The sequence below is a fragment of the Falco cherrug genome, chromosome 5 (genome assembly GCF_023634085.1).
Source record: "Falco cherrug isolate bFalChe1 chromosome 5, bFalChe1.pri, whole genome shotgun sequence".
NCBI classification, from domain to species: Eukaryota; Metazoa; Chordata; class Aves; order Falconiformes; family Falconidae; genus Falco; species Falco cherrug.
The window spans coordinates 57,119,214-57,129,746 of record NC_073701.1 but is presented as its reverse complement, the minus strand read 5'-3'; the positions used below and the strand labels follow the sequence as shown (position 1 = coordinate 57,129,746).

General features: G+C 38.3%; 1 protein-coding gene across 3 annotated transcripts in view; it reads right to left on the bottom strand.

Annotated features, from left to right (window-relative positions):
- Nucleotides 1–1,209: 1,209 nt before the first annotated feature.
- Nucleotides 1,210–10,533, bottom strand: part of FRS2 (fibroblast growth factor receptor substrate 2) — a 58,222-nt gene continuing 48,898 nt past the window's right edge. For all 3 annotated transcript variants that reach the window (XM_055710721.1, XM_055710722.1, XM_055710723.1), the window contains one exon: nt 1,210–8,741. In XM_055710721.1, coding sequence (XP_055566696.1) covers nt 7,791–8,741 — 951 coding nt within the window. In that variant the 3' untranslated portion in view covers nt 1,210–7,790. The remainder of the gene's footprint in view (nt 8,742–10,533) is intronic.

The following is a 10,533-nucleotide window of genomic DNA, read 5'->3' as shown; positions in this document are numbered from 1 at the left end:
CCCAACTGAAAATTAACAGATGTATTATTGTGGTTTGTGTACAGGATTTTAACAAGGCCAGTTTATATCATTATTGGAAATCCTAGTACTAGGCACATAGGGCTGGAAGGTCAGCTCTTTAATGCTTGGCTGTTCAAATGCCACCTATTTTCAGCTGGCTTCAAAATTTTATTTTATAACAAAGCACTAGGTCAAGAATGCAAGGCACATGCATATTTTAATTGGAACCACTTATATCAGTTGCATGATGTTTTAACATTGCTAGCGATTAATTCTCTTAACTGCATGTATTTCATCTGCTGTCACATCAGAACTGGTGCACTGAAGTATTTCAACCAAATGTAACTGGGAAGCTTTCCGTCCATTTGAAATGAAGGCACACAGAACCAAAGTTTCTGCTGAACTCCGTATCATGCTAGTATGGAAACATTAAGTGTAATGGACTGCTAAGCTGCCATGCCTGTTAGGAAAGCTGCAAAACCGTTGGCCAGAGATATGGAAACCTTCTTGAGAACTGAGTTTTCAGATTTCATAAGTTATCTAACCAACATTGTGCAAGGACCACATAATGGTGTTTCTTAAGAGGTTCTGAAAACAAAACATCTCCCAATGTTTCTGGAGTTTTGTTCATTTTGCCATTTATTATGGCGTATTAGGCATAAATTATGCCATAAAACAGTGACTTGGGAGGGACAAAAGAGAAAATACTGAATTATGATAAATCAACCACCATATTTTACAGTCTCCAGAGGAAAGGCCACCTGGACAGGACTTCAACCATGTATTTTCTTATTACTTCCTTTCTGAATTTATCAGTACTATGCTAACAACGTCCATTTGGGTTTTGTGAAATCTTACTCATTTAGTAACTGAGAACAGAGCACATTCAAATTGCTGCCTTGTGATTCACCAGCCAGTATTTGATAGCAACAGTAGTACCACCAAAAAAAAAAAAAAGTCTACATACATAAGAAAGATGTGACAGAACACTAGTAGAAATAAAACAAAGGCTTGGAGAAAAATTTACAGACTACAGGTCATCATGTTCTGGTTTGTTTTGTTGGTTCTTTTTCTTACCACTAAGTAATGAGTCAAATACAAGGAGGGTGAGGACAGGCAGGGAGACAGGTAGCTGAAGCAACAATTTAAAGAAAGAAATACAATCCAGTGACACCAACACTGGGAAATACTGAAGGAACTCACAGACAATTTTCAATGTAAAATCAATAGTTTATTGCCATGCTACAATTATTTTTTTTTCAAATGAAGTTGGCACTGGTAAAGGGGGAAAATGTTATCATAATACATAATAGATTTTTAAAAAATGCACATTTGGTAAGCTTTCTCAAAGATGACAGCTTAAAACAAGTGGCATGAATTTTTTTTTAAGATTAATGTGGAATGGCATAAAAATACACTCTTTCTGCATAGTATAATATCACTTTTTTTCATAAAAGAAACATGGAATGTTTGTAAAAAGAAATTCATTGAACAGGGCAAAGTAACTGAAATTTTATAAACAATTTGGCAATGGTACTCCCACTGTTTAGACATTTTTATATAAAAGAAATAAAAATCTAGAAAGCTACCTTTATACAAAGTTGCTATATTTATGCCTTTAAGTAGGAAAAAACATTTTATAATGCAAATTAGGACATACAATAATCTTACAATATCATACAATGTAATGACAAGAAAGGAACATACAACATAAGATTTTGGCCTTTGTAGAAACGTCTATTTCTGCATTTAATAAATGCATTTGTGGCACACTGGTGACTATTGTATTTTTACTACTACCAGTCAGCTTTCATGCTAGCGTGTGGTATTCAGCAGTACTGCGATGGCAGGTCTGCAGTTTAAACAGACTGTTTTTCAGGAGATGAAAGGTGATGCTGCAATGAAGCAAGATGTGAAAAAGGCAACGTGCCTGCTGGTTGAGACCTCTGTGTTGTGGGACATCATACAACACACTTTCATACCAGAGCATTTCTTATACATTCAGTTATTAAGTACCAAAGTCTTACAAGTGAGAACATCTGTGTTCGAGATTTGGCAAAATTTCAGGGAAAATACAAAGTTAGTACCAAATATATATAACGTATTATATATAAAATGTGGGTGTATGATATACACACATATTCTAATGCAAAAAAACTGCATTAATATGGAGTTAAATTTGCTGACATCCATTGCTAAATAACATAACCATTAAAAAGCAGGTGTAATCCTGATCTTTCACACTTTAGAATCACTTCCTCTTTCATACATAATAGTTAAAGCAATATATATGCAAGTATCACTAAGAAATCAAAATTCACATAGTCATCTGAACGCTGACCACAACAAATAGGAAATTTTTTTAGTACATGTAATTAAATATATTTTTACAGTATTTTTAAACCATTCCTGAAGAACTTGACCAACCAGGTCCTCAGGTGTAACAGAGCTGTTATGTCAGCAGAACTCGGATCTTGTAGGAGCACATCCAGTGGCCCCTGAAGTCAACACGCATCATTCATTTGGTTTCAAAGGACACTGCATGAGGCCCGAACAAGCTCCGGAAGGATCACCCTGCTAACAAGGAAGATTCCCTGATGACATCAAAGCTCCTACCCCAGACTTCCTTTCCTACTGCCCAGGGGAAGGACTGGCATAAAGGACACACGGACTCCGGGCTCTCTGGGTTGTTGGCAGGTGGCGCTGGAAAAGAGCATGTACAGCACAGCCCCAGCACCAGGGAGTGGCAAGGTGAGCTTCACGGCATCTTTTGTACTAAGGCTTCTCGTGGAAAGCAGAGGAGCTGCTCCTCCACGCTCATCGCTTGGCAATTCAGTCACCACAGGTCTCAGACAGGAGTTGTGGCTGGCACCCCAAGGCATTAAGTACTTTGCAGACACAGAGGAAGACAGTCCCTATTCTCAAGGGCTCAAGCCTATTTCTTAATCATATTTTTTACATAATCTCTTTTGTATATACACGTATTTGCTACATAAAATAGAATTACACCAAAGTAATGGATATAGCAGAAAACATTGTCACAATATATGTATATTACCACACTAAATCAATAAAACTGCAAGAAAAATTTCAAAATGCCCTTTGTAATATATAAAAATAGAGAAATGTCCAACACTTGTTTCACCAACTTTAAGGTAACTTGTCTCTCATATTTTATCTGTAGACCTACATTATTTCCAAACAAAATACTGCGTTAATCTGGAGTAAACACCGTGTTAGGGTAATAGCCTCAAAAGACATCTGACAGACTTAGTCACACACTTAAAGTACAGTATCAGAAGAAATAATGTGTACATGGTCAGAGTTGCAGCTGCTAAGTTTGTCTTTTCGTATTCACTTATCTTGTCCAAAAGAGGAAGTAATTCCTAACGATTGTGAAAGAACCTCAACTCATGACTTCCTGTCTTTTTCGTATATGCTCTGTAATAAGGACATCAGCAACCTTGACTCCATCTTAACGCAGTTTTTTGTGATGGAATTTCTTCTGGATTTTTTTTTTTGGAGTGTATATGAATTTAAAATAAAGATATGATAAATGAACTCATGTTTATATTAAGTAAATACTGTCAAATATAAATGCCTGAATTGCTACCTTAAGGAAAAGATGGGAAAGATCTTATCATTAAATTCAAAAAATACCTAATTCTATCTATCACACTGAAGGACCAAACTTCTTTAGGGGAAATAGGAGAATTTAAGATTTAAGTCCACTATTAGTTCCTACTTAATTAGTTTCATCTTATTTGCAGCCATTAAATAAATTACTACAGTGCAGAAATGGAATTTCACCATTGATCCCACCTTACACGAAGAGAATACTGCTTAGAGTATTTTAGAGGTCCAAATCGGATACATCATTATATGCTCGAAGTAGTAACTAACATTAATCAGAACTTGCATTTTCCTTCACTGACAGTGAATAATGACTATCTCTCTCCAGACCGTCTCATTGAGAAGTGGTTAAATATAAAATAAAAACAAGGATAGCCAGATTTTGAGCCAATACACACTGTTGTAAAACCAGCAAAATCAACTGCTGGTCTGTCATCTGCAAAAAAACCAGCCCTGTTTTGACACTGGTTTGGACTTTGTACAGCTTACTCCTTTCTGTGGCACTTTTTACACCCCAAGCCCTAGTCAGAGATGTAAACACATGTACAAATATCCAAACATCTGAGGGAAGGGGTGTGTGTGTGTGGTGTTTAACCATTTTATGATATGAAATGTCTATTTGAACACTGGATATTTCTATAAAAGTCCTGCAGACTTCAATAGGAACAGGAATGCACACCATTACATTCAACCCCGGTCATGCCAAATGTACTTATTGGGGGAAACAAAAAATGTTCTAACGAGAGTTAAGGTTTTCAGTATGGTCTTTTTTATAGTGTTTCATGGAGCCACCAAGAAACACCACAAAACCAAAAAACCTGGTCCTTCTCTTGACATCAATTTGAGAAAAAAATTATTTTCCTGATATAACCGATGGATTAAATTCTCACTAACTCTATTTCTGGTACAATCTTTATTATGTACTTTTGGTCACTGTTTCATCTTTTTTATCAACTCTGTTTCCTTGATGGAAAGATACACTGATGTACGCCTTTCCCAAATCACTGCATGAAAGGAATACCTACAGTTAAAGGCTTCCCTTGTCAGACGAGCTTGAATAGTAGCAGCCAACTGCATGTTATGGATGAAAAGTAGAGCAGACAGAGATGCTGCCATTTTTGCAGGACCTAGTTTATGTAAACTTAACATGTCTCCGTTAACGTTACTAAGGAAAATGATTGCATACTTGTAGTTTCTCAGTCTATACACCTGTGGGCCCAAAATAAATATGATCTAAATACTGCGGAGGGATCTCAGCTGAAAACTGAATCCAGGATTACAGATACTAAACCTAACATCACAGCCTTTAGAAGAGACTGAACTGAAAAAAATATTTACCAAGTCTTGAAGGGTAAAGTGCATTGCAACTACATCTACTTCAAGGGGCAGAAAATAAGGAATGCTAAAGATGAGTAGCATGGGTAACAGGGACTACCGGGTATGTTTGCAGCATAGACAAAATGAGAAAGCATATTCCCGCCTGTAAAATTTAAGAGGGTAAAAATATGGAAAATATGTTGTCACACTTGTCAATATAATTAAGGCTACAGAAAGTTGAAATTTCAGTATGTTCTCAATTTTGGGGACCAGAGCTAAGAAAACACGGCCTAAGTAGTACTGTAAATCTTGCAACAACATAAAATTACTTATGCCTTGTATGATCTGAGACTATTCAGGATAAATGCACAGGAAAGCGCAACAAACTAAGGAGGGATATGGTTGGTTGGTATAATTTCAGCAGGTCACTTGGGACCTACTTGAAGCCTCTGTTTCCCTAGTTGTCAACTTCCCTGCCTCATAGGTCTCTTTTAAGGATCCAATTAATTAGTATTTCTGAAACACCCATACTATACAGTGGAGACCAAATATTTCTAGGCAGCTAGCTAGATCAAACACAATTGCCTCGAAACACATGCTGAAACATTAGTTCTGCTCACGAATTTAAGTGAGCTGTAAGCTAAGAACAAGAACCACACATTAACCCAGTATTTTGCAACACCTGGTAACTTATCTTCAGTACAGGCCAAGACTGGTCCATAGCCTAAGGTGAGGCAACGGCAAAGATGTGAAGGAGCACTAACACTGCAGACCTGGAAAACATCTAGCTCTAGGTAGTCATTACTTTCTTGAGCACCAAGGCCTCCCCACAAGTCAACGAGTCTATCACAAGAGTATGCATAGGTTGACCGTGAAATTATTAATGAGGTGGGTTTTTTTCATCTCATTTAAGTTCCTCATAATGGTTTCAATGACTCCTATTTTTTACTTCTGCAAATTATGTTCTTTGTGCATCTGGTATTTCAGTACTGTACAGTCTGTAAAGAATAATGAAAGTCAGAGTGAAAAGGTTGCCTGATATCCCTTAACAGTGTGGCAAGACACACGTATTTCAGGTGCTGCTACTGCTGCCACTACTGAACTGAGAGAAGACCACAGAAAAAGCTAACAAAGCAACAGGAATACACTCCAATATAAAGACTGAAAATAATTGTAGTTTGTTGTGGTTTTTTTAATAAAACTTCAAATATTGCATGAAGACCTTTATTTTTTTTCAGATCTCCAAATGGCTTTTCTTGCATGTTTTTCCTCACAGTTCAAGGGTTATTTTACATCACACCAGTTCACATAAGTGTCAATTCCTTTGCAATCACAGTCTGGAGAGTAATCACTGCTGCTGCTAGTATCAAGGTGCACCTGCAATACTGCCAGAATTCTACAATTCTTGCGCATTAGAAAAAAACCAAACCAAAGCCAACCCCAAAAACTCCTGCTAAGAGTGCATCTAGCATATTCCACAAACATTCTACCTGGATATACCTTTAACACTGAGCAGCCATTGTTGTAATCAAATTCACCAACTGCAAAAGAAAAGAAGTATGCTCATAGATAATACTACCTTCAGATAATTTATTACATATCTTTCTAAATTAAAAGTATACTATCAACTATGGATGCACATTGCTAGAATGTGCAATTTTCTATAAAGAACTATCAAGTCCAGTACCCTGCCTCCCGTGTAACCTGCGTCTAATGCTTTAGAGGAAGACGATAGCTGCATAATAAACCAGTTGTGCAATAATGCATGCTGCTAGAGAGCTGGGATATTTCTGTCAGGCATGTAAAAGTAGAACACTGGACAAAGACAACCATTTGACCTTCAAGAGTCTTTCTTTGTCAAATGCAGAGAGTAAGACAAACACATAAATGACCCTGAATGATAATTAAAGTTATGTACAAAATTTTGACTTTTAAAACAAGACATTATGGAACAGATAAAAAAGAAACGCACAAATGCAAAGAAAGGAAGGCACACTGAACTACAAAATTACAAAAGAGCCTTAATTCATACAGCCAACCTGTGAATTCTTTCACCGAAAAAAACCAAAACACTAATGAGATCAAAATTCTGTCAGATTTCACAAGGAACTTGATATGCCACTCGGAATTCTCTTCTAGCGGAAGGAGCTTAAGGCTGGGTTTACATGTGTTTATAGCTGTGATCAACGAACTTTGTGCCCTCTCAAGTATCTCACAAGTTAAGAAAACTATCAGGAATTACAGGCCTTCTTGCCCATGTGGTCTTAAAATAAAACCCAAACCCCCAACAAACAAAAAACAAAAGCAACACAGACAAAAAAGGTGTGGTGTTTATATCCCTTGAGATGAACCAATATATCTTGTGTACATCAAACTGAATGAATTAATGCATTACATACATTTCATTCTGGAAGAGCCACTTCAATGAGGAATGAACGCAAAATATGTATCTTGAAAGATTAGGTTGACCTGCTAATAATGCACGTATCAACAGGCTTTAAAAAGTGTTATAAATGCCGTTAATGAGTATAGGCATCAGACCAGAATATTTATAAATTCAAAACTGGCACATCACTCAGACTCTAATCAGTTTAAAGAGGCACTGTGAAAGGTGGTGACGCTGCTGCTACGCACTAGTTACTACTACTGTAGAATGAAATAGTGTTACCTAAATGAATACTTGCTCTACATTAATTCCCTTTAGTTAGACAAGTACATGAAGTATGCAGAAAAAATTCTATTAGTCTATAAAAGGCGTTAGTGTTAAGAAATGCAAAGTACTTGCATCTTCAATTTTATAAACTTCACAAAAGGTGCAAATGATTTAATGCTTCCCAGGCTCACATAGGCAGGTCAGTACTGTTATGTCTAGTTTTCCTAGAAGTACCATCATCTCGGGGCAGTGCTTTTTGCAAGCTTGACATAGCAGCAGTTCTTTCAATGTCTATCACAGCATACAGCTCTGTGCGCCTGGTTGGAGTTTGCGGAAGTGGAGTGGTGGGGGTTTTTGGAGTCTGAGGGTTGTCGGAGTCACTACCACCTTCCAAGTCAACCTGTATATAGTTGAGCTGCCTGTGTTCTAAACTTGGACGCCTAATGTCGAAGTTAAAGACTGTTGGGGTACAGTCCCGACGTCGTGTAAATTCTACTTTATGAGCACTTGCTGGTACTGTTACATTCTCTGTATTGACATAATTATGCATTGGATCTAGGTTATTGTGGTAGCCATTCAGAGATGGGGTCTTTGGTCCTAAACTGTCATCTTCATCTCTACTCATCTTGCGGGCTTCCCAAACAGGAGGCAAGGATGGCAAGTTCTCATAGTTCAATAGCGCAGTTCTCCTCTGAGCAGAGTTGTTAATGTTCTGGGAGTCTGAGGTACTGGTTGATGTCAAACGACCTCTCCTGACCCCTGAGGCACTAGGGATTGATAACCTATTTATATTTTCATACACCAATTTATTACCAGATGGTGTTTCCCTACGTTCATCACTGTCGTACCCAGTGTCCCATTCAGTGTTGTTTGTGCTGCTGCCGCTAACTTGATCTCTCCCAAGTTGCTCCAGTTTTTCTCTTTCCATTAACTGCCTTTGAACAGGTGTTGGTCCTAAAACAAACTTGACTCCTTCAGGCTCCAGGAGAACCTGAGCATCTCTGTCATCAGTACACATCTGATCTTCTTTCACTTTAGTTGTTTCAGTGTTTGAAAGCTTTGATTCCAGTGGCGCATGCACACTTGATCGGTTTTTTCTTTCCTCTTGTACCCCAGTAGTGTTGACATAAGTGTGCACCTAAAAGGGGAAGAAAAAAAACCAAAGGAAATTCAAATGCTGTTCTGTGCTTTCCCCCCCACCCCAAATTTCTTTCCTTCTTAACTCCCCACTTTTCTAATCAAAATACCTAAAAAACAAATCTCATGATAGCAGCTGTTCAAGAGCAAAGGTCATCATTTTGTTGAACTGTGCTGTTTTGTTTTTTTTTTTTCACCTGAAATTTTACTGTTGGTTTTGTTACTGCTACTCTAACAAAAGAACAGAATTTACATCCTACATTAAAACATCAAATTAAAATAATTATCTCAGTCGTGCTCTAGTTACAGCTTTTCAAGTTCTATTCCAGCTCTGCTGTGGTCAGGGCAACACTGGGCTGCTCCAACTTAGCTCATTAGTTCACCTGGATAAATCAGTGAGACATCTACCTTGTTGTCCCTTACCATGACAGTGACCAACAGTTCAACAGTTGCTTTGGCTAAATTATCTATGTAATTTCCATGCTGCAAAGGAAATCTATTGTTCATTAAAAAAATCCAAACAAACAAACCACCACTAAAAAACCCCCACGATTTTGTCTTGTGTACTACTCAAGCAATAAGAAGAGAAGTTAGTTCTACTGAAAGAACAGTCCATTCTTTTTATTCAAGACCCAACAGCCTCCTAATACTAGAAACAAGTAGAAAAACACAGAATTCTATATGAACTATGGCACTCAGAACTAAAAAGGAGCAGGAGTTGGCTGCCAGATGTCACTAAGAAAGGCAAGAATACATCACTAGGTTATCCCTCCAAGTTCCCACAGTGGATCAACACAAGGCTGAATGGGGAAGCCTGGAGTAGTGGATTCCTCCTCTACATTTTAATTCTGTGTCTGGATACCCAAGCAGCAAAAGTAGTATTTTAGAGCAGCAGCCATCCAGCCTTCCCAGCTTCTCTGTCAAGCTCTACAAGGTGAAGTGTTCTTTACAGCTCACTTGACTCCTACACTGATTTTTTAAAACTCATTTACTCTTCAATAACTCCAACAGTAATACTTGGGACTCTTTTGTGGGGGCTCCTAACCAATCCCTTCCCACAAGACAGTTCACCACACTTTTCTCTGATTACCTTCTCCAGTTACCAACACTGTTTCTTATCACACACAAGAGTTCTTCCTAAACCGCAATACATTTTATTAACCTTGACTAACATTTTCATCAGCATCCTGAATGATGAGATAGAACACACCCTCTGAAATTTTCAGTCTATCCCAGACCAGTAGGGTTTCCACTAAGAGGGATCTCAGCAGCCCGGAGAACTGAACTCACGGAAAACTCATGAAGTTCAGCAACAGCAATTGCAAAGTCCAGTGCCTGGTATGGAACACCACCGACAGTACAGGCTAGGCACCAACTGACTTGAAGACAGCCTTGCAGAAAAGTAGAGGGGGTCCAGGTGGATGATAAGCTGAATGTGAATCTGCAGTGTGCCCCTGCAGCAACGCAAACCAAACATGCACTGGTTTGTGTCAGCAAAAGCACAGCCAGTACGTTAAGGAAAGTGATTGTTACTGTCAACTCAGCACTTGTGAGAATGCATCTGCGCTCCCCAGTGCAAGACAGACATCACCACACCAGAGCAAGTCCAGTTGAGAGCCATGATAGAGCGTGTGACATGCAAGAAGCTGAGAGCACCATCCTTATTCAGTCTTAACAGAAGGCCAGGAAACCACCTAATAGCTGTTTTCAACTACCTAATAGATGAAAAGACAGAGCCAGACCCTTTCTGAACATGTTCAGCAAAAGGCTAAGGGGCAATGGATACCAGCTTT